The sequence below is a fragment of the Lepidochelys olivacea genome (assembly GCF_965140295.1).
Source record: "Lepidochelys olivacea isolate rLepOli2 genome assembly, chromosome: 24".
Taxonomy (NCBI): domain Eukaryota; kingdom Metazoa; phylum Chordata; order Testudines; family Cheloniidae; genus Lepidochelys; species Lepidochelys olivacea.
This window is the reverse complement of record NC_140434.1, coordinates 4,323,589-4,348,035: the sequence shown is the minus strand read 5'-3', so window position 1 is coordinate 4,348,035 and position 24,447 is coordinate 4,323,589. Positions and strand designations below refer to the sequence as shown.

General features: G+C 53.1%; 1 protein-coding gene across 1 annotated transcript; it reads left to right on the top strand.

Annotated features, from left to right (window-relative positions):
* Positions 1-22,163, top strand: NES (nestin). The gene is made up of 4 exons (XM_084613977.1): positions 1-894; positions 8,187-8,311; positions 13,394-13,467; positions 15,836-22,163. The coding sequence occupies exons 1-4, from the start codon at positions 91-93 to the stop codon at positions 20,116-20,118; spliced, it is 5,286 nt and encodes a 1,761-aa protein (XP_084470103.1). The 5' UTR covers positions 1-90; the 3' UTR covers positions 20,119-22,163.
* Positions 22,164-24,447: the final 2,284 nt, after the last annotated feature.

Here is a 24,447-nt window from a genome sequence, read left to right as displayed (position 1 = left end):
CCCTTCCCAGCCACTTGCTCCCTTGCGTTTCCTCTCCGTCCAGCAGACCACGTTCTTGGCGGGCAAGCAGCGCCGGGAGTGGACCAGAGCATGGAGGGCTTCCTGGCAGCCCGAGCCCTAGGGGAGGAATCTCTGCAGATGTGGGACCTCAACAAGCGTCTGGAAGCCTACTTGGCCCGGGTCAAGTTCCTGGAAGAGGAGAACGAGCTGCTGAGAGCTGAGATCCTGAGCGTGAAGGACAGACCGGCGGAGAGCTCCTGGAGGTGCAAATACGAGGAGGAGCTGAGCGCCTTGAGGGCGACCTTGGATGATGCCTTCAGAGAGAAGCATGCGGCGGAGCTGACCAGAGACAACCTCTCCGAGGAGATCCAGCATGTGAAAAGCTGCTGCCAGAAGGAGCGGGCGGCCCAGGAAGAAGCTAAGAAGCAGCTGGCCCTGAGCAAGAAGGAGCTGGAGGAGGAGAGACGGGCTCAGATCTGGCTGAGGGAACGAGCCACCCAGCTGGAGAAGGAAGTGGAGGTACTGGTGGAAGTTCACGAGGAGGAGAAAGCTGGGCTGGAGCAGGAGATGGCAAACTTCTCCCAGAGCCTGGAGAACTTCCGTGCCGTGCCGGTGGCTTTCCAGCCCGTGGAGGTGGAGGACTACTCCAAGAGGCTCTCAGAGATCTGGAGGGGAGCGGTGGAGACTTACAAGAGTGAGGTCTCCCAGCTGGAGAGCTCCTTCTGCCAGGCCAAGGAGAATCTCTGGAAGGCGGTGGAAGGCAACCGGCAGAACCAGCTGCATCTGCAGCAACTGGAGAAGGAGCTGGCTGGGCTCAAGGCACGGAAGGGGATGCTGGAGGAGAGTCTCTCCAGGCAGTGGCAGGACCAGAGAGGGGAGGCCGAGAAGTTTCAGGTGGGTCAGGGTTCTTCTTGCAGGCGGTCATGGGGGTGGGGGAAGGGAGAGCAAACACCCTGCTCTTACAGAGCCATTCGCTCCCTACAGACAGCTTGGTGTGCACAGGACTCCTGGAGTGATCTGGAGTGGTTAGAATCAGGGAGCCTGCGGGTTAGGACTCCTGGGTCCTATCCACATCTCTGGCTGGGAATGTTCTCCAATGGTTAGATCCAGGGGCAGCGGGAGGCAGGACTCCTGGGTTCTATTCCTATCTCCAGTAGGGAAAGGGAATGTGCTCTAGTGGTTAGAGCCTGCGGGGACTGGGAGCCAGGACTCCCGGGTTCTATGCCAGGGAGTGTGATTTAATGGTTACATCCAGGAGGAAGTGGGAGGCAGGACTCCTGGGTTCTATCCCCACCTCTGTGTGCCTCACCAGTAAAACCAGCCCCTGTGGATCGGAGCCTTGCACTAGCTTGTGTGTGGGTCAGTGACTAAGGTACAGGCCTGGAGGCCCAGGCTGCTGGGTCCTGCACCTGGCTTTACCTCTGGGTCACTCCCTCTCTGTGCTTCTGCTTCTCCCTCCCTAACAGTGGGACAACGATACTTCCCTCCCTGGGACTGGGAGAGTCCAATTAACATTCACAGGGTGGCACTGATGGGGCTGGGAATGGGACACAGTCCGTGAACTGGATGTCGGTCGAGCTCTGCGATCAAGAACAAGCGACTAATGCAGCCGGGAATCGGGGCTTTCTTAGTGTGTGACCATGGGACTGTCCAGTGTGGGGGTGAGGGGAAACTCCCATCAACTCCTGGAATCAGAAACAAAAGCGTGTGGCAAGCCCCCGGCCTAGCCCTGGTTTTGCCAGTCTCCATGTATGGAGCATATGTGGATGTTTACCTTAACTACTAAACTGACAGGTACGTTATGCATCTTGCTTTAAAATCTTGGATCACCCACGTTCACAGGGAGTTGGTCCATAAATGAGCCCCTTAGAACTCCTGTACAAATCAGCGTAACTGATGAGTTTATGAACACAGCTTCTGCTTTGTTCAGTTGTAGATGATCAGTTTACTCCTCCGTCTAGTCCTCGTCATCACAGTATGCAAGTTAGGCTCTCACACTCTGGATAAAACATTACCCCAGTTATTGGGCTTGTCCCTTTCAGAATGAGAGAGAGGATACAAACGCCAGGGACCCGGCATGCCGACTCTGGGGGAAGAGTTTTTCCAAGCATTCTGAAATGAGAGATGCTTCGATTGCTTAGTGTTGCTGTCTAGAAAAAAAAATTCCTCCCACCGCAAAATCTCTGTGGAACAAAGGCAGCTGCAGTCTGCAGTGAGCATCTCAGATTTCTGGGATATTTTGAGCAGGAGCCAGAATCTGGCTGCTTGGAAAGCAGGAGTAATGCCATTGCGTTTATACCAGTGTAACTAGGATCAGAACCAGGCCCAACATATCAGGTTTGGGATCCAGGAGGTTGGCTGAGCTCCTGTTTCCAAAATTCAGATCTTGGTGCAGATTTCAAACACCTTCAACGTGCAGAGGTGTGTTTGGGCCACGAGGATTTCACATGGGTTCGTTTCTGGTTTGGAAGTCCAAGGGCCACATTCTGATCTCAAATACACTTGTGCCAATCTGCAGGAACTCTACTAACTTTAATGGAGTTAGGGCCAGATTCTGATCTCAGATACGCTGGTGTAAATCCAGAGTAACCCTGTTGACTTTAAGGGAGTTTCTCTAGATTCACGAGACTGGAATCTGTCCCAGTTTCACAGCCCCAGCTCTTCGATTCTCCGATCTCTCCTGCACCCCCATGGAGAATGCTTCGAAATGAACTCCTGCTGACAGAGGGCAGAGCTCATTTGGAAAAGAGATCAAGTTGCCCGTGGCCTGCATATGCCCCCATCATCTTCTAGTCCCAGTTGTCCTAGCAGCTGTTTGGTTCAGGTAACTGTGGTCAGACAAGGGGAGGGAAAGAAATCTCGCCTGGCTTTGTACCGCGGAACAGCTGCAACAATAATTCAGTGGAGAAGGGATGTCGCTGCGTTTTTATCAGCATGGAAAAGGGTCAAGGAATGCTGTGAAAGTTCAGAGCTAAATATTACTAGGGGCTGCTGATATGAAGAGCCAGGAATTCCCCCCATCCTGCGGCCCTCAGCCTGGTGTGTGAGAGGCTTCAGGGTGGGAGGCTGTTTCATGACGGAGGAATGGGGTTAGAACCATGCAGGGGGAAGCTGACTGGGGGTTTTTTTATAGCCTTCCTCCTGCTGGGATTTTAGTAGCAGATTTCTACCCTACTCACTCTCCACTCCCCTCTGGGATTGCTGGCTCCCCCAAAACACACCTGAACCCCCACAGCCCGGCTTCATCAGCAACCTAGCACTCCAAACCGGTTCTTTCTCTTCTCTTTCTTCTCTCACTCTTCTCTTCCACCTTTCTTTTCTCTTCCTTGTTTTTCACTCTCACTCATCTTCCTTCTCTACTTTCTTTTTCTTTTTTAGGATCTTTCTTTTCTCTTTCTCCTTCCTCCCGCTCTTCTTTTTTTTTTTCTTTCTCATTCTTCTCTTCAGCCTTTTTCTCATTCATCCTTCTCTTCTCTTCCTAATCCATGCGTGGAAGAATTTATTTTAGGTGCTTCTAAACCTACTGCTGTAGTATTTTCTAATGCCTCTGAGCAAGAAACCACTGGCTCTCTGGTTTGCCCTGATGCCCATGCGGGAAGATGTCACTCTCAGCGAGATGTTGGTGTCACTGGATCAGGGGGTCCGGCAGCCTTGTCGGTTTCACATTTGGGGCAGAACCTGACTAGACCAGGCAGCATGTCTCTTCCCCTCCCTCCCCCACCCCATTGGATTGGGAAGGAAGAGATCATTAGCGATGAGTTATGGTCCCCTCATTGCTATCCCTCGGGAAGGAAGGGTGAGTGATTATTTCCTATGTGGGGAAAGGATGGTGAGAAATCTGATAGGAGAACTTGGCTTTGGACCAGCGGCTTGCATGCAAACCACATCCCAGATTGCACAGGCGGGTCCAGTGCAAGCGAAGAGGCACATGGGAAACAGCCATTCGAGACAGAGGAGCTATAAACTGAGCTGGGGAGAGGGCTTGCTGGAGGTGTTTCAGGGGCATGGGCTCTGGCAGCTACAGGCATGGGGCCTAGAGGGCTGGTTACAATTGGCACCAAGACACCTGGATTCTACACCCTGCTCTGTCACTGACCTGCTACATCATTGCACCGCTCTGTGCCTCAGTTTCCCCACCCCTTGTCTATGTTCACTGGGAGCTCTTTGGGGCAGGGACTGTCTCTCATGCTGTGTGTATAACCCAGAGCTGGTCCAGACTTTGAAGTTGTTTCCATTTTGCAGGGTTCAAAATGGAAATTTTTTTATTCCCTCTCCCAACAAATTTTTCCAGTGAGACTCTGTGACTTGTCAATGGAACAGGGGGAGGAGAGTGGCAGGAGTGGCAGGGTCGTGTACTGCAAAGGACCCATCCCACCAGAGGACTGGGTGCCAAGACTCCTAAGTTGTATTCCCAGATCTGCCACTAACCATCCTGACCTCAGGCAAGTCACTCCCTCCTCCTGTGCCTCAGTTTCCACAGCTAACAAATGGGGATAATGACACCAGCCTCCCTTGAGATCTGCCGGTGCAGCCTCCCCCATGCTTGATACCAGCCTATATGGCACTGCTGTGAACTCTGGCTTGGCAGCTGTACGCTAGGCTTGCTCTATAAGGACAGCTCCATCGATGGTTCTGACTGGAGGTAGGGCCTTGGGACAGCAGGGAAGGGAAGGGCCTGAAAGCCCAAGTGTGAAAACCTCCAGAGAGAAGGAAGAGAGCCCAGCACTGGGTGAAGGAATGGTGCAGTGGCTGGTGTCCTAACCTGCCATTGGGGAAACCCGGTTTCATTTCCCTGCTCCGCTTTCCAGTGTGATCTGGGGTAAGTCATTTAGCCTTGGTGGGTTGGGTGTTCTAAGGTATTTAGGTGCCTAATGGGATTTGCAGATGTGTCTAAGCAGATTAGGCTCTACTGAAATGGGGGGGCATGGGAGATGATGCATTGGACTGGGACCCAGGAGATCTGGTGGGACACATGGGACTGGTCATGAATATCTTTGTGACACGTATGTATTAAAGCTGCAAGAGGAATTATGGATACTCACTGATGTTATGCTTTGAAGTCTGTTGCCAAACACAGGGAAAATCAGGGTTTTTGTCCCAGACAAGAGGGAAGATAGTTCTCTCTTAAGAACATAAGAAGGGCCAGACTGGGTCAGACCAATCGTCTATCTAGCCCAGTGTCCTGTCTGCCGACAGTGGCCAATGCCAGGTGCCCCAGAGGGAATGAACAGAACAGGGCAATTTCGAGTGATCCATCCCCTGTCATCCAGTCCCAGCTTCTGCTAGCTGGAGGTGTATTGACACCTGGAGCATGGGTGCCTCTACGCTAAATTAAGCATTGGGAAACCAACACAAAGCAAACTCCATTTGCATGTAAGTCAACAGAAAAAGCCAGGCTAGACTGGGGGAAGGGATGTGAAATTAGCATGGGCAGACATTGGAGACTAAACGCAATTGGGGTTGTCTTGTCTCTGGGTGGAAACGGTGAGTTTGGGGGAAAGAGAAGGAGAAGCAAAAAGGCACTGGGTTATCCATTTCCCCGAGGCGGAGGGCAGTGAGTCATGAAAAACCTGCTGATTTTCTGTCAAATCAGGATCCAAACTCTGGCTAGAGCAGTTTTCTCACCCTCAAAGTCCTTTTGCAAATGAGCGTAGCTTCCGAACATTACGTTTATCCTCCCAGAAGCTTGTTTTACTTTTGTTTGATTGTCACCAGTTCTGTTTCCACTGGCCTTTCTCCATATCCCTTAACACTGTCTTTGCTAGTAGACTTCTTTGTTTTATCATAAGTAGATCTCAGTGCTGGAATATTAAGCCTAATGTGACTTCTTAGTTGAATCGAACAAGCTGGTGTGAACACTGTCTCTTTGCAGGTTGGTAATGGCTGGCACAGGGCTGAGAAGTTTGTCTGGTGTGACTAACAGACTGGGGTGACAGGGAGTTGTTACCCAGTGGAGCATCAACAAATCTCTCTCCCGCTGAGGCAGGGGGCTTACATGGTGGGGCACTTTGAGAAAGCGTCACCCCTGGGTCCGATTCCTGTCGCTGCTGGGGCAAGTCACATCCCTGCTCTGTGCCTCAGTTTCCCCATCTGTAACACGGGGATTGTGCCACTGACCTGCTTTGTAAAGTGCTTTGAGATCTAGGGATGGAGAAGCTCTAATTAGGAGCCAGGGCTTATCGCTATCTTTCCACACCGAAGTCACTTTGGAAATCTGGCTCTCTGCACTTCAGCTTCCCATCTATAAAATGAGAGAATAGCACTTCCCTGCTGCAGAGGGATGAATTCATTCATGATCGTAGATGGCGACTGGGTAAATTACCTGAGAGGGGGACGACCCCCCACAACAGAGATCGGAACTGGAGGAGCCCCGCCCTGGGATGGGGGCGCCTGAGACACTGGCCTCTGTGTTTCTCCTTACTCCTCACTCCTGTTTCGCTGCGGTCTCCTGCCAGCGTTGCCGCACGCCCGGCAGCCCACTGAGGCATGCGAGGAGCCGAACTGACCTCTTGATCCTTTCACTCTCTGGCTTCTGATTTAGATGCTAATTAGCACTTGGTGGCTACAAAAGACGGTTCCAGCACTCCCCGCCCACCCCCCCGGACATTGTTCTCCGAGGCCAGGCCGGTGCCCCAAGACTGGGAGAATGCCGTTCCGCACCTTAGGTCCAGCCTTAACCCCTCACATGCCACGGCCCGTGGCTTTTGAGCTTGGCACTCCCTATGTAATAATAAACCCTAGCTCCTTGTGTCTGTAGCTCTCCAAGCTCTTTACACCATGGGTGGGGGCATAGTATTAGCCTCCCCCATTGTACCGCTGGGGAAACTGAGGCATGGAGGGGCTTAGATGAGGTCCCACTGCAAATCCGCAGCAGAGCAATGGCTAGCTCCCAGTTCTTTGACATCCCAGGCAGATGCTTTATATACTGGAGTACACTGTTTCCTTGTTGGGGTTGTGGTGGGGGTGGGGAGATCCCCAGGTATGTCTGCCCTTATCTGGCTTGGGGGTGACGGAGCGTATAAGGCCCGATCCTGGGTGGTGCTAAGAGCTCTCCTGTCCCAGTGACGTGAGCGAGAGTTGAAAGCCACACGGCCCCGAATGGTAGCGTGTCCTTTAATGTCCTTGGTCATGGTCGGTGGTGGAAACCTCAATACCTGGAGAGGATGGAATGGGATGGGATGGGCTTGACTCAAGGTGTCAGTCTCTAGGTAACAAAGAGAAGTGGGAGGGGTAATTTGATTACGGTCTGCAGGTACCTACATGGGGAATTAACGGGCTCTTCAATCTGGCAGAGAAAAGTCGAACACAAGCCAATGGCTGGAATTTGAAGCTAGACCAATTCAGACTGGAAATAAGGTGTCAGTTTCTAGCCATGACAGTAATTAACCACGGGAACCATTTATCCCGGGGCGGGGTGGGTTCTCCATCACTGGCAATGTATAACTCAAGATGGGATATTTTTCTAAAAGACCCGCCCTAGGGACTATTTTGGGGCAGGTCTCTGGCCCGAGCTATCCAGGAGGTCAGACGATGAACACAATGGTCCCTTCTGGCTTGGGAATCTAAAACTGGGGGTGGGGCCGGACGGGATCCCTTTACTACCCCTGCAGTGGGGAGGAAGCTGCCAATGGGTCCGCCTGAAATGGGAGAGACGAAGTGGCAGCACCTACCCTCCAAGTCACTGCTGTCTGATGGAGCAGCCCTGCCCATTGTGTTTCACCGCAGCTCCCCCTCCCAGTGCCGGGGGGCCCAGTGCTGAAGATTGAGGGTGCTCAGAGCTAAGCCCCAACGCCGTTGCTAAGTGTATCCTCAAAGCACTGCAAGGAGGATGGGACAGCGGGCGGGGTGCTAGCCTAGTGCCTGGGAGAGCAGGGTGGAAGTCCCTGCTTTGCCACAGACTCCTGGCATGACCTTGGCACTGTTCCTTCGCCTCTGTGCACCTCCGTTCCCGTCGGTCCAATGGCGAGAGCAGCCCGGCCCTGCCTCCCAGAGAGGCAAACGTATGTTGCAGACTGGGAGGTGCTCAGGTACCAGCAGAAGGGGAGCTGGGTTAGTTTCTTCGATTCCAGTCGAGCAGATCTTCATTAATGGGAGGCTTTGGTCTCGGGAGCTAGTAGGCGCAGTCCCACTGCTGGGATCACCCACCAGCGTCTTGATCTTTGTTCCCTCCTGCTTGTCATTTCTAGCTGGCCCTCGAGTCTCTGGAGCAGGAGAAAGAGGCCCTGGGAGTCCAGATTGCTCACGTCCTGGAGGAGAGACAGCAGCTCATGCACCTGAAAATGTCCCTCGGTCTGGAGGTGGCGACCTACAGGTGAGTCGTTCCCCCTTGGGCCACCGGCAGCGCTCTCCCCTCTGAGTCAGTGCTGGCCGCAGTGCCCCAGCATGGCGCTAGGGGGCACCGTGCTGCAGGGAGCGGGGTGGGTGCGTCAGTAGGGGGCGCTCTCCCCTCTGAATCTCTACTGACCCCTGTGCCCCAGCATGGGAGGTCATTTTGCTTCCGAAGGCTCCGGGTCTGACCCTAGTCACTGGCCCCCAATGTCCCCCCCGCCCCACACGCACTTTGCGCTTCAGAGGCTAACTCTAGGGGTTGGAGGAGCATTTTGCCCCCACAGGCCACTCAGTCCGTGCTGAGGATGCCAATCTGGTGCCTGTAAGGACCCCTGCACTAGGAAATGGAGCGTTGCCAGCTCCTTTCACCCAGGTGTCAGCTAGCCCTGGCGCGTCAGTCGTCCGCACAGTCTCCCAGCCAACGCCGGTCAACCAGGGCGGAGAGGGTCTTCAGAGAACCCAACTTCTAGGAAAGTGGAGGCTTCTTCACCTCTTGAAATCTTCCCATCTCGGGAAGCTGCTTTAGCCAAACACGAGGTTTTGGGCTCAGGTCAGGGGTAGCTGGGTGAGAGTCTCTGGCCTTAACGTCTACGAACCCATGAAAACCCTCCAGCTCTGAAGAAGCAGAGCCAAGGGGGGAGAGGGGTGCACAGCCCAGCTGGTAATGAGTTGAACCAGCTCTTTGCAAAGAACGGATTTTGGGGCAGGCCAACGCCGGTTTGCTTCACGCCTGCTTCCCTCTTGTTTGTGTGTGGCCGAAAGGCAGATGCTGGGCTGGGCCACCTGCTAACGAGGACACGGCTCGTTAACGGGGCCAGCGAGCTCACGAGGCCAGGGCGGCTCAGCGAGGATGCACGTGGAGCAGCAAGTGTTTTCGGCTGCTCTCCACCCCTTCCTGCAGCGGGCCGGGCCAGGCCAGTCAGCTGGTACCGAGCAGGCCGGGTGGCTTCGGGAATCAGCTGGGTGAGGAAGGAGAGGATGGTGGAACAGAGTGTCACAGGCTCCAGGGTGCTGATGGTAGGACAGCCACTGCTCTGCTCCTTCCACCCAACCCTCCTGTGTCCCCCGGTCACGGTCTAGCGCGGTGGTTCTCAACCGGGGCTCCGGGGGCCCCTGGAGGGCCGGGAGCAGGTTTCAGGGGGTCCGCCAAGCAGGACCAGGAAAGCCGAAGCCCCGCCGCATGGGGCTGAAGCAGAGGCCTGAGCAATGTAGCTTCGTGGTGCCCCCTGTGGCATGGGGCCGTGCTTGCTACCCCCCTAAGGCCGGCCCTGGCTTTTATATGCCGAAAACCAGTTGTTGTGGCACGGGGGGGGCCGTGGAGTTTTTATAGCATGTTGGGGCGGGGCCTCAGAAAGAAACAGGTTAAGGACCCCCTGGTCTAGCAAGCCCTTGGGGGCACTGTCAGCTGTTTATCCACAGGAGGAATGAGGAGGGAGTTAAATCTCCGGGGCCCGTTCCGCCCTTGATCCGTCTGCTAAGACGAGGCAGCTGGTCAGTGCCAGCTGTGTTAGCCACCCGGACTACTCTCCCCCGGGCAACTGGCCAAAACTAAATGGCTTATGTCGGCCACCAAACAGGAGCAAGTTTCAGCTCTGACCAGAGGTTAAACCCTAATAACAATTCCTAGCCCTTTTCACCTGTAGAAAAGCAGCGTCATTCCCACTTTACAGATGGGGAAGTTAAGGCACAGAGAGGGGAGGTGACTTGCCCGTGGTCACCTCGCAGAACAGGGACTAGAATCTGCATCCCCTGAGTCCCAGTCCAGTACTCTATCCCATGGGCCGCACTGCCTCCATCTGCCGCATATCCGGATACTGGACGAAGCGTGTTCACACAGGCTGGAGGTGTATGAAAGGGTGGAGCTATGCCAGTGTAACCATGTTGGCAATTTCATGGCATATGTTATACTGAAAAAATGCTCCAGGGTGGAAAATGGGTCAAATTTTCAAAAGCCTGAGTGATTTAGGAACCTCCATCCCATTGATTTTTTTTTCAAGCTCCCAAGTGCCTAAGGGCTTGTCTACACAGGGGGACTTAGGACGTGCTGACTTGAGCATGACCTGCTGCACGCCCTGAAAGTGCTGTATTTGGGCAATCCGTACTATGCTTTCAAAGTGTGGTGTTGAGGCCATGTCTACATTACGGGTGCTCTAGTGGCCGGGGCTGATGAGGTGGGAGGAGGAACTATTGTACTAGGGCCCTGAGCTCAGGGGAGTGGGCCCCCCAAGATTCTGTAACTGGGGTGAAATGGGAGGGGGTGGGGCTCCAGCAAACATGATGTACCAAGGCCCCAAATTTCTCTTGACAGGCCACAGCTGTGCTGTTGTGGCGTAGACGCTTCCTAGATCAAGGAAAACCCTCTTCTGTCGATGTAGGGGATCCATCTCCCCGAGCGGCAGTAACTAGAATCCTGTCAACCTACCTGTGTCCACACTGGGGACTAGGTCAGCTTAACGATGGTGCTCAGGGGGGTGAATTGATCAAACCCCTGAAGATCTACATTTTAAGTGTAGGCCAGGACTGAGTTAGTGCAGATTTAGGCTCCTAAATCACATAGGCCAGGCCTACGCTACAAATATTTACCGGCATAGCTCTGTCTGCTGGGGCTGGGGAGACATCTGATCCCGCCTAGCGCAGATGCGGCTATACTGGCAAAGCATAAGAACGACCATACTGGGTCGGACCAAAGGTCCATCTAGCCCAGTATCCTGTCTTCTGACAGTGGCCAAGGCCAGGTGCCCCAGAGGGAATGAACAGATCAGGTAATCATCAAGTGATCCATCCCCTGTCGCTCATTCCCAGCTTCTGGCAAACAGAGGCTAGGGACACCATTCCTGCCCATCCTGGCTAATAGCCATTGATGGATCTATCCTCCATGAATGTATCTAGCTCTTTTTTGAACCCTGTTAGAATCTTGGCCTTCACAACATCCTCTGGCAAGGAGTTCCACAGATTGACTGTGCGTTGGGCGAAAAAGTACATCCTTTTGTTTGTTTTAAACCTGCTGCCTATTAAGCCTTCCAAGGCTTGGTCAACACAGAAATGTTAGGTCGGTATGCCTCCATCGGTGTGAAGAAAACCACACTCCCGACGGTGTTCCTATCCCCATAGAAAAACCCCTTATGTCGGCAGAAGCTGCGTCTACACTACGGAGCTCTGCCAGGCCTTCTTGGTACCTAAAAGTCAAAATAGCGATGGCTCTCGGGGGGGTGAAAAATTCACCCCCTTGGGGGCCGAGGTAAACCAACCTGCTTCTCAGTGTAGACAGGGCTAGGTTGATGGAAGAATTCTTCTGTTGCCCTAGCTACCGCCTCTCAGAGGGCCAGCTTAACTGCATTGACGGAAAAACCCCTTCCGTCGCTATAGCAAGCATCTGACCCACTGTTGCACCTGCAGTGTAGACGTGGCCTGGCCCCGACGTCCTCAGACACCCCTGAGGACTGTACCCGAGGCCTAAAGCTGCCTTCCTTGGAGGGGTGAGACTGTGAAATAAGCCAGGAGTGGCAACTCCCCATGGGTGAGAATGAAGCACGCGCAGATACGGAGCCTCCGTACCTCACAAGAGTTTGGGTGGTTTGGTTTGTTTTTTGAAAAGCCCCTTTTGCAAAGGGATTAAGAAATAAATAAATACATGAAACGTGGCATTTATTGGCCGGTTGCAAAAGGCGCCTTTGACTTTATTGTCCGTTTCTCTGCTCCCTCCTTCCGCAAAGGACATTCCCTGGGAACCTGCTGGCAAGCTGCATTCCTGCCCCCTCCCTTCCCCATCCAGATGGCTCCCAGACAAAAGTCTAGTTGGGGGGGAGGGATTAGCATGAGAATAGTGTCTTCCGTGGAGAGCAGGGAGCCCCTCCAGGACTAGTCATTATGTCATCGAGGGCCTGGGTCTCAAGAATAGGTGGCTCTCCCCTAGTGCTGCGGAGCGGGGCAGGGTTGTGTGTACGGGTGATATTGTGGGGGGATGAAAGGGGGCGGGTGAGCGGGGCGGGGGCCGGCGGTTGGAGGAGAGGGGTCTATTTTGCAAAGGAGAAAGGGAGCAATGGAGCGCGCGTTGCAAAGCGCGTCCCTCAGGCAAAGCTGCCGGGTTCAGGGTCCTGTTATGAGCCACGTTCCAGCACGTAAGGGCCCGCAGTGTTATTGAACGTGGGGGCTGTGACGGTGCTATAGAGGTCACAGCACATCCATCAGCCCTCAGCCTTTGGCTGGGATTGAAGATCTTGGGGGGGGCAGCAAGAGACCCCCCCCATCTGGGCCCGTTCCAGCTAGCAGACAGCATGAGAGGCAGGATGGTCTAGTGGTCAGAACACTCGCCGGGGACTCAGACGCCCTGGGGTCAATGTCTGGCTCTGCCACAAACTCCCCGGGTGACCTTGGGCAAGTCACGTAGCTGCTCTGTGCCTCAGTTTCCCCATGTGTCGCACTGCCCTGCCTCGCTGTGTGGAGGGATGTGAGACTTCAAGTTGCTCTGAGCTTTCATACGTGTCTAAGGCCAGGTCCAATCTGGAAGGCTGTGTCAGTGACGTCAATACGACAGACAGAAGCAGGGCGAAGGCGGACAACCCCTTCCTCGGTTTACTGGTTTTTTTACAACCCCTCCGCTTGCTGTAAGGGGAGCGGCTGACCGTCCCCCCGTTACTTTCCCTCGCTGGGCTTCAGTTTCCTCCTTGAAGAAACGGAGCAAAACCGGATCCTTTCACCCCATGTCCCTTTCAATTTCAGTGGCAGCTCGTTGTATTCGATTCACCCCCCTGGGATGATTCTTCCGCCTGAGGATGGCTCATTATTTATTTAGCTGGGTTTGGTTTTTTTCATTACTGCTATTGATCACTTCGGCCCATCGCTGGGTCCTGGGCCAGCCCCGCAGCCCTGCGATGGCTGGAGAGGAGACAGCACCCGCCCCTCCCTGCCCAGCTACAAAGGAGCGTGTCGGGGCACAGCTTATACAGGCCTCTTACAGTGTCTATGTACAACGCCGAGCACAGCAGGGCCTGGTCTCGCGTGGGGCTTCAGGGAGCTGCTGTACTCCATCTCCACAAATAATACAGCGTCTGACTGTTCCTTGCAGGACGCTCCTGGAAGCTGAGAGCAGCAGGCTGCAAATGCCTTCAGCAGAGTACAAACTGGTCAATGGGTTCAGAGGTAAGAAGGTTTCCTCCTCCCGCAGCTCCCATACGCCGACTGGGCTGTGCCTGTTGTGTAGGCCAGCCCTGCCACACCAAGCCGTGAACCAGAGGCCTCCAGAGCTAGCAGCGTGAGCTGCTGCGGCTTGACCTCGCCGGCCAAGGCTCTGTGGCTACCTCCACGCTGCCATCGAAAGTCCCGCGGCGCCAAATCTCGGAGCCCGGGTCAATCGACTCAAGTTCGCGGCACTCGGGCTAAAAATTGATTGCATTGGCGACGTTCGGGCCCGGGCTCTGAGCCCCACCCCCCCTCATGGGAACCCCAGAGCCCGGGCTCTCGCCCGAGCCTCCATGTTTCCACTGCAATCTTATAGCCCTGCAGCCCAAGCCCCAGACAGCCGGCTGTGCCGCCGGTCTTTGATTGCAGTGTAGACGTACCCCATAGGTGGCAGCTACGTATCCTCTGTGGATCGGTCGCAGATGGGGGGGACACAGCGTACACTGACCAGCTCGGACACGCATGCTTTCCTATTCTGGGGCAGTAGCATCTCATCCCCGAGGAGTGCGAACAAAGCCTGTGGGATTCTCAGAGGAGCCGATTGGGAAGCACCCTTGTAACGTTCCCCCACGGCGGAGGAGACGCAGGGTGGGGGCACAGGGAGTAGAAAGGGGGTCTTCAATTATTTCATCTAGTTCCCCTCCCCCCGCCATTTGTAAAATTGCCAGTCCCCAAGCCTTCAAAACCCAGGAGTCAGGCCTCTCCACGCGCAAAAATCATGAGATTGGCTTAAAATCATGATTATTTTTGGTAAATAATATTTTTGAGGTTCTCTGTATTCTTCTTCTGGATTTTGAGTCGTTAGGGCCCATGTTTCCAAGGTTGTCTCTGCAACTACAAAGGTTGGAAACTTTTTTTTTCCCGAATGAAAGCTGAGATTCTCACATAATCACAGGACTCCTGAAGCTGGGGCTTTAAGAAAAACACCAGGTATCATAAGATTTGCCATAATATTGCAGGAGTGGTCATCAACCACACCTTGGGTGTTGGGAGATGTAATAGGTGTGGGTTGAATGCTGAAGTACATCGGGTGGAGGATACTAGACAAGGTATTATTATTGTCTGGCTTCCTCTGGAGCCCTGTAATCAGCCCTGTGTTTCTAATTCATTCATTGAACAATCTGCATGAAAAGGCTATTAAGTCTTTGAAGCTAGCGTCTAGGGGAAATACTGCAGTGTAATTCTAAGCACGCAGAGTAGGCATCATTCACATTTTTAAAAGATCTTACGCATTTTTGTTTTCAATTACTATTAAGTAGCAAGTTGCCACTATGCCCATCTGATGTGGAGGAGGACAGAGTCGTCGTCCTTGTGTATTAAAAAATATGTGATTTTTAAGTTTTATCCACATATTCTGCTTTAGTTACAGCTGTACCACCTTGTTAAATGTCAATAGGATTGCAAGGGGGGGGGGTAGTGTTTGGCTCTCAATCCTCCCATCCCATACCTAATTGCTTGAGTAGCGTTCCTGTGCGCTGTCACACCGCTGTTAGGTTCCACCCCAGAAGTGGCTGCATTCCAATGATGGACGATTCCTGAATGCATAGGGGGCGAAATTCATCCCTGTGCCCAGCATCCAGAACAAGTACTTTGCACCACTTAAGTCCCACTTAAGGCTTTAAAATAATTGAGACTCGCGTGGTGCTGGCCCACTGCTGAGGTGTGAATTTTGTGGGATTGGAGCACCCACAGAAAAAAATTGTGGGTGCTTAGCACCCATCGGTGGGCCCTGCTGATCAGCTCCTCCTCTTCCCCCCCCCAACGCCTCCCGTCCGCCGCAGATCAGATGTCCAGGAGAGGGCGGGGGGGCGGGAAGAGGCGGAGCAAGGGCAGGGCGTGCTTGGGGGAGAGGGTGGAAGGGGGCAGGAAGAGGCAGGGGGAGCAGATCGGGGGCGGGAAGAGGCGGGGCGGGAAGAGGCGGGGGTTGGAGCCTTGGGGAAAGAGGAGGAGTGGGAGGCGGGGTCTGGGGTGGAGTGGGGGTCGAGCACCCCAGGGGAAATCTGAAAGTTAGCGCCTCTGAAAGACGCTAAATAAGAATAATCCCCATGGTATAAGCAGCTGCAATTCTATTGGGGTCATGCATCTGACTGAAGCATCTTTCCAAAAAGAGATGGAGGATACACCACTTCCTTTGGTAGTTTGTTCCAACAGTTAATCACCCTTGCTTCCATGCCTCCTAACCAGAATTTGTCCAGCTTCAGCCTCCAGACTTCAGTTCCCAGTCTAGCTCTCTTTGCTAGCTCTTTAGCCGTTGAGTAGCTGATGTTTTCTCCCTGGGGATACTCTTCTGGTTATTTATTCTGCTTGTTTTCCTCTGTGCTCTTTGCAGATGCCAAGCTGGACGTGAGTAACAGCAAACTCCAAGCCATGACGCCTGAGAGCAGGAGACTGGTTTCCTGGGACCACCGACTGAGCCCCACCACCTTCCAGAAGGGAGAGAGCAAGATGCAGATACTGAGGAATCAAATCGATTCCCCCAAGCTGCAAGCTGCCGCCGTGCTGAGCAAGAGTGATGGCCCCGTTGCTAGAGAGTTCCAGAAAATCAACTCAGTCCTTCAGTCCCCACTCCTGAAAAGTGCCCAGGCTGTGAGGGATACCACCACTCTGGGCCATTCAGTCCCCGTCACACTGGGCTCATCCCACGACGGAGAGACTATCAAAGCTGCCGAAGCAGAGACGGTGGCCCACTCTTTGTCCCGGGAGCCATTCGAGAGGCTTGACTCCATGCGCTCCGCCGTGCCGGAGCCACGGCCATTGGGACGGTCCGATTCAGCCTCGGAACGCAGGAGCCCGGCAGCAGAAGGTGGAGATCCAACCGCAAGCCAGGTGGAAGGAGGTGACATTGGCCAGGAGGATGAATGTCACGAGGAAGCCAGGAAAGATGTTGAGAAAGATCCCAGTGAAGAACCATCTGGGAAGTTGGCTCCCAAGGATTTGCTCTGTCCCAGCCAGCTGGTCAACGAAGCATTGGAAGATGCACTGAAGGAAGTAATAGATGGTTCCGAACCAGCTGTGGCCTCCAGCCCTCTTCAAGCAGATAAGGCCCCAAATGACGTGCATTCTTATGACTCTGCTCCTCTGGAAGAGGCTTACGGACTAGCTGCTTCTCCCAGCACAGAGGTATGGAAAGAAGGAAAAGAGACGGAGTATGAAGGCCAGATGGAAGCCAGTCATCCAGCAGAGCAGCTCCAGGCAGTCAAAGACACCGAAGCCACAGATGAAATGGATAGTGGCTTGGAGCCCCATTTTGAAGAGGAGACCAGGGAAGCAGACATGCAGGAGTTCCCGGATGTGAAAAGCTCTGCTCAGCAGAACAGAGAGGAGTCACAGTCAGGGCTAGGTCCTTCCACCAAGCAGAATGAAGAAAGCATCCCTGACATTCTAGTCACGGAGGGAAAGCCTGAAATAGAGACCCGGGAGGAAGTGAAATCTTGCGAGCAGAATGAGAGTCAAGAAGAAGAGACACCAGGGTCACAGAGCGCAGACATGTGCGGGGAGACTGATACAGTTTGCAAGAGCACAGAGCGGGGAAGTCCATTAGATGAAGGTGGGCTGGTTTTATCGGGGGCAGGGGGAAAGAGCTGGGAGGCTGGAATAAGTGGCCACAATCACCTACGTCCTGCAGAAGGGAATGTGGAAGAGTTTGACCAAGGTGAAGAAGACCTTGAGGTGGTGAGCACAGAAGCGTTGCATCTGTCAGAAGACGAGGAAAGGCGAGAGCTCTGGAGCCCTTCCAGGGAGAATGAAGAAGACAACTTCCAAGCCGAGATGCTGGAAAGTGAATTTCTGCAGGCGGAAATACAAGCAACTCACGCTTTTTCCATGGAAAGTCACCCAGCTTTGGTCGTGGAAAGCCCCCAAGAACAGCATCTTAGTGGCACTGAGCAGGAAAAGTTTGAGCAGCAGGAAATGTCACTTCATGAGACTGATGCCGCAGTAGGAGAGGAAGGGAAGAAAGAGGTGTTCTCTGACCGTGAGCTCTTGAGCACCAAAGAGGACATCTTTGGGGAGGAGACTGTGTCAAAGGCTGAAGAAAACATCCTGGGGGATGAGACCCTGGACAGAACAAGAGGGGACAGTGAAGGGCACAAGGTAAAGCTGGAAGAGGAAACTTTGGGACGCGAGGATCTCGGCGCAGATGAGAACGCCTTGACACATGAAAACTTAAAGCAGGAGGAAGAAACCTTGGAGAAGGAGGCTGGGGATCTGCAAGAGAACGGCTTTGAACAAGACATTACGCTGGTGCATGAGGATCTGGAGAGTGTTCAGAGACTGGAGTCCTTGGGCAGAGAGGAAGAAGTGGCAGAAGACTGTCAAAGGCACCTGCCAAAGGAGCAGGAAGGGGAGGGTAAGGAAGATGCAGCGGGCTACCCGGAGACAGGGGAAGCTGCTGACATTGCTCTGCAAGAGCCAGCCTGGGCAGACACTTTAATGACCAGCACAGAAGGAACAGAAAATGAACGTGAGCAGGTAAAGAGCAGTTTGGGTGCAGAGATGGAAGAAATAATGGGAGATGCTGAAGATGATGATGCAGGTCACTTTATAGGCAGTGAGCATCCCATGCCACACAATGAAGCAGAGCAGGAGGCCAGCCCCGGCACAGAGCTGATGGAAGAAGACCAGTGCAGCAGCGAAAGAGAGCACGAGGACCTCCAGAGCCAACCTGCCCCGCAGTTTGGAGACTCCCCAAGCCATGAAATCAGTAATGAACTGACCGAGGTGCTGGAGGAGTCTTGGGAGAAGGTATACAATGTGGGTGAAGCTGGGGAAGAACTCTGTGAAGAACCTAGAAGTCCGGAGAACATAAACACGGCCTCCCAGGCACCAGGTGACTCTTCAGAATCTGAGGACTCCCTGGGATCCCTGGAGGATGTCTCCCCCAATGCTTCCCAGAAAATGGAAGGGATGGAGGAGGAATTGGAAAGCGGCAAGAGGATTATGTTGGAGGAAACGCTGCCAGACAGCACACCCCTGCGCTTCTATGAAAAGGAGGTGCTGGCTAAGCCGCCAGGAAGTGACGATGGTGGAGATTCACCACCAGCCCCCGAAAGCTCTGCGGTTTCCCCAGACGACGTAGGACAGCTAGAGAGCCTGGCCACACCCACAAGCTCCCAACAGAAGGAAAGCAATGAGGAGGGTGGATCTGGCCTGGTGTTGGCAAGAACATCAGAGCGCGCGGAGGAAGAAGGAGGTTATTTCATGGTTTCGGCGCCCAGCCAAGAGGTGCCCAGTCTGGAGGAAGCTGAGGTTTTGGAGGACTTCGAAGAAATCAAGGTCAATATATCAAATCTCGCGGGAGACGATCCAGAAATGCTCATGGCGCCAGCTGAAGTGCCGAGGGATGAGAGACTCTTTGAGGCTGAATCGGAGGAGGAGGCAGAAGGAACCATCGAACAGGAGAGCGATGCGGGCAAAGAAAGCGAGGGTGGAGAGTTTCCTCCGGAGGAGAGCAAGCCCCACCGCTCCGATTTCACCGAGGAGCCAGAAAAGGAGGATGGTTTCCCAACCAAAGCAAGTGACTGCTGCATCATTGCAGGTGGTACTCAAACAGAGAGCGACAGAATGTTGGATGCTACTGAGCCTGGTGACCTAGACCCTGAAGATGCTCAGAAGGTTTCTACGTTGACCAGCACGGCTGACCTAGGGGAGATTGTGTTGGAAGGGCAATTGCCTCTTAGCCAGAAAGGAAGCCCAGATTCCAGCAGCCCTCTCTCCTCTGAGGATGAGTCACCCAATGTCACCCAGTCCCATCTGGGTTCTGATCCAGAGGCCAGCGGAGGACTTCACCCCAGGCAGCCAAAGGATGCTACAGAGATAAATCAAAGTGGCATGGACCACTCCGTGGAGGCAGTAGCAAAGATTCCGGCAGATGTCATGAAAGACTCGGACATCCTGGAGATTGTGGAGCAAGCTCTGGAGTTTAACCAAGAGCTGATGTTGGGCGCGAGGCTTTCGGAGCTGCATGCTGGAGATGAACAGCAGGCTGCAGGCGGGGTTGACATGTCAGACCAGACCCAAGAGGCTGGGAGAGACGGCGGCATGAGTGAGACAGGGGTTCTGCAGGAGACTCTCCCAGACTCCTCACCGCATGCCAAGGAACTGATGACGTCCAGCCACATTTGGACGGAGAGCAACACCAACGGAGAACTGAATGAGCTGCATGGAGAGCAGATATTGAATGGGATCTCAGACCTGAAGCCACTCACCGATCAGACCGACTGTGCAAAATCCAGAGGGCACGAGGTGAGGTCTTCTGGGGATGAATTCTTTGGGAAGGTCACCATCACCCAGGAATTACAGGGAGAGGACCCAGAGGCCTTCCCCATCTCGGAAACGATGCTAAGCCAGAGCCTGTTGCAAACGCCAGACTACGAAGAAGGCCATGGAGCTGGAGAAGAACACTCCAAGAAAGGCCAGGTCTCCAATGAAACCGACAACAGCAAATTCACTGACATAATGCAGAGCGCTCACATGCAAAGACAGGACCTTGAGGCTCAGACCATCTCTGTCCCATCCCCTTTTGGAGACGATGTCTTTCACCTGGGACCCAGCCAGCATCTGAAATTCCAGCTCAAAGATGACCAAGAATCGTGGTCTTCAGAAGATGACTGAAGGGGTCCAGGAACACGCTGACCACAGACACATCACAGCTGTTACTTCTGCTCAAGTGAAACCATGTAATTGTAGGGCAGATGTGGTATCTTCACCCCAGTCTCCTCTAATAGTTGGCCCCCTTCTAAACTTAAAATAGGCCATTTTCTATTGACAATCGGAAGCAGCATTTAGGAAATTGACCCTTGTAACACTTACCAATTTTTTAATGTTTTTTTTTTAACACACTTGTTTGGATTTTTGTTTTAAACACTTGAGAATTAAATTCCAGTGTTCTGTAGAATGTAGCAAAGTAGAATCAGGGGCTTGGGGTTCAGCCCTGTCTCCGTGGGGTACACAGTTCACAGAGAGTAACACACAAGCTCTGCACTGCTGTATGCATTGGCTACATCCATTCCCACACCCGGGAAAATTCACCCTCTTGGGTGCAACGCGGAGGCATTTAGGAGTGGGAGGAACACACCCATCATATTTTTTAATTACTTTTTTCATAACAAATACGCATTGGACCTGACTCTCAATTATCCTACGGCCCCTTTACACCACTCGGGCAGTGCGTAACTATAATTCACATCCATGGTAAGGCCCCATTACATGAGCAGGCCTTAGAGTAAATAAGAACTGGGCTCATTTTTCCTCCTCCATGGCTGCTCTAGAATTGTTTAATTTCAGTCTTCTGGTTTGTCTGTTAGCATGTAAATTAAATACCTTTGTAAACAAAGCAATGTCTTTACAAGACCTTCAGTGCCTTTTTTTTTTAAATCTAAATGACTACGGTCCATTGGCTTGTGAGTGGGGAAAATGACCTCGATCCACAGCGAAATACATTCTGACAGCACTTGCAAAGGTTACTGAGTTGCAAAGGCTGAGGTTGCTTTCACACGCCAGGTCTAGAGAACCACCCGCCATACTTTTAGGACAGCGCTCCTCTTAGAGCAATGAAGGTCTCCTCTGAGCTGGGGTTGTCTTGTCTATTTCCAGCATCAGATGTGAAATACACCAGCCAAGAGAGAAATCATCACCCAGAGTAAAAAGGGCTCTATTCTACATGGTCCTTTTTCCCCCTTGAAACATACTACGTCTGAAAGAGTGTTTCCAGGAATCGTGGTTGGGTATTGGCCAAGATAACAATCCAGGATACAGCTGAGACAACCACCTGTATCGTTGCCTCTAGTTTTAATGAGGAGGACATCAGGAACTCAGCTAAGCTGGAAGGCAAACTTTTTCCAGGGCATCTTCCTCCCTGTTGTGAACACCTTGTTAGATCTGTCCTGTGTACCTGCACCCCCTACCTGTAGTGATCCGACAGTTATGCCATGTGTGCCTTGTGGGGATGAGAGAGACACTGCACACTGGTTAGGTCTACACATTGACCTGCATATACACAGGGTTAGATCCTCAGCTGGTGTATATCCTACCTCCTTTGAAGTCAATGGGCCAGATCCCCAGTAGGTGTATATCAGCACTGCTCCATCAGAGCCTTTGGAGAAATAACCATTTACACCAGCTGAAGATATGGCCCAACACATCCAAAATGGCTCGTTACCTCCCCTCCTGTTGATCTAACAAAGATCCTGGACTAAACAACCTAATCACGTTGATTTAGGGCTAGCTCCCTCTTCCCCACTGACCATGAATGGATGGTGGTCACTCAAATTCTTCACCAAGGGAGGAAATGACTGTTATGGAGTTTGTCTAATTCATTCATTGCTAGTCCTGATCTGAGAAAGAATGAGACTTTCTTTTTTTTTCTTCCCTGTGCTGAGCTATCACGGAGCATGCAGGGCTGTTGTCGGTTCTGGGACGTATATGAAGATGATACAGTGTAACCCAAAGACGAGTGGACTCCTTTGCAGGCGGGTTGCTTTGAATCCTCGCTGACGGCTTTGAAGCGGACGGCGCCGATCGGCCGCTCCCACCGAGCTTTCTGCTCTGCTGCCGTGTCCTCTCCGCTCGTAACACCAGCTGAGACGTGCCAGATGAGCCGCGCAATGTATTCTGTGCCTCGTCTATCGTTTAATAAAGCAACCGGCTTCCCACCTCGATGGTTCAGTGTCTTGCCCTTTACTTGGCCACCTGTCCCATAAAATTTCAAAGCAATATACCAACCTGCTGAGCTAGTCTGGACACTCCATAGACATTTGTTCCAAGTCACAGAGGCTGAGCCGTGATTGTAAACATTTGTGGTGTGTCTAGATTAGTGGTCTCTCTGGGGCAGAGCCTGGTTTTTTTGTTCTGTGTTTGTGCAGCACCTCGCACCATGGGGTCCTGGGCCACGACTGGGGCCCCCAGGGTACTGGTGCAATACAAGTAAGAAATCCCAATGGGCTAAAGTTGGGTGACTTGGCAATCAATTAGCTGAGTTAAAACAGCAGCAAAAACTCTAGCCTAGACAAACCCTCAGTAAAACTGCTGCTGGCAAAGCGGAGTGAAAGTCACCAATGATTCTGCAGCATCCTCCGGCCCAGCAAGGCTTTCGCTTGAAGTGCAGCTATTCTGTGTGGGCCCGGGGGGAGGAGACGGAAGCGGGATTCCACTCTCTGTGCTCAGAGCCCTGGGAAAAGCTCCATGGAGTTTGAATGGAACGTGGCTAACATCTGGGGGTGAAGTCATCTCTGTCTTTTGATCTTCTGCAAGTGACGGCCTCTTTAAAGAGTCTTAGTAATCCTTCCCCCACCTCCGCTCTCAGAGCGGCCAATGTTTAGCTGCCTTCACCAGCCCATAGACATCTGCTGTGTTTAGGGAGCAGAGACAAAGGGCTGGTTATTGACGTACCTAGAGAATATTCCCACGCTCTCCCTTCGGGGTGCCACCTGTGGACAATTCCAGGACTCAGCTTAATTTCCCAGTGCCCGAGGGATTTTAAGGCAGGCCAAGAGCTGTTCCGGGCATGGGGAGGCTGGAGCAGTAGCAAGATCGTAGAGGGTGCGGCCCGGGCTGCAGTGATCCCACGTGATGCCACCTGGCGCAAGAAACCTGGCACAATGCACCACTGTATGTTTTATTGCAGCGGGCCAATGTCTGAGCAGATTCATGCAGGAGCTGGAGACAGGAGGATTAGATGGATTTCAGAACTGAGCTTATACCTGCTTCAGCTCATTGCGTTGTCCTGAAAGCTGGGGAAACATCCCTGGTACCCAGCCAAGAGGCCTGGGGACACAGAGGGATTGCCCCAATTCTGCCATCAGCATAACTTCACCCAAAGCAGGGCAGGGCTGCTGGGTTGTACTCCTCCATCCAGCTGATGCATGTTACCCCAGCCTCTCCTGGAGTGTCTCCCTTATTTATCTGTCCTCCATCAGCACAGTATCTGACACCTCACAATTTAAATGCATTCACTGGCTCATCCCTGTTTTATAGATGGAGCAATTAAGGCCTAGAGATCTTCACATGTCTTTAGGCCCCTGATTCCCTTGGGCTGCAGGTGACTTGCCCTAGATCACACAGGAGATGTGTGCTAGAACAGGGACTTGTACCCAGGTATCCCACCTCCTAGGCTGGGGCCCTAGCCACTGGACCATCTTTCCTCCCGCTTAGCCTCACACCCACATACCGATGATGTTCAATTCCCAGTCATCGCCCTGCTTAGGCATCAATCCTTGGAGCGGCCCATTGGGTCGCTCAAGGGGTCAGGAGCGTGGGGCAGGCCCTCGGATCCGGATCTGGCCCTTCCTGGTGTTAACTTCCACCTCTCTTCCCAAGAGAATGAAGCTAATCTGGAATAAGCACACCAACGCATGGAGTTAATCAGGAGTAGTTGCCCTAGTAGACAAGCCTCTAGTGTAGAAGGCAGGCCTCAGTTTCACTACTGTGGAATGGCAATGGTACCTCTCAGAGGTGTGGTCAGGGAATCCTTGGAGGAGGAGCTCAGCTACTCTGTTGATTCCCTCTCCATCCAGAAACCGATGAAGGAGAGCAGCTGGGACTTGCAGCTGCCTCACTGATCCCTGAGCCAAACGGATTCCTGCAGAATCACCCTCGGTGTAATCGAATGCCAAGCCAGCGGAGACTGGCGGGCGGGAGATTCCAAACCCAGCTATTTGTGAGCGCCGCTTGGAAGCGCCAGGGCAGGGTGCCTTTGATTTAGCCATGAGACAGCAGAATACAGCTGCTTTTTCTACGGATGCCTGACCGGCTGCCTGCAAGATGTGTCATCTGGGATGGGCTGACGCAACTCCCCCAGGAGCGGGGATGTATTTTAAGAGGCAAGAAGATCACTGAGATTCCGCTTTTCCCCTCCCCTCGGCCATCCCCCTGGCAGGAGAGAAGATGCTGCTGGAGCAGAGGGGTAACTAGGTGAGGGTCTCTGGCCTGTGATATACAGGAGGT

Coding starts and splice junctions, on each gene's coding strand:
- NES (XM_084613977.1), top strand. CDS start 91: ATGGAGGGCTTCCTGGCAGCCCGAGCCCTAGGGGAGGAATCTCTGCAG. Junction 895..8,186: donor GGGAGGCCGAGAAGTTTCAG/GTGGGTCAGGGT, acceptor TGTCATTTCTAG/CTGGCCCTCGAGTCTCTGGA. Junction 8,312..13,393: donor CTGGAGGTGGCGACCTACAG/GTGAGTCGTTCC, acceptor TGTTCCTTGCAG/GACGCTCCTGGAAGCTGAGA.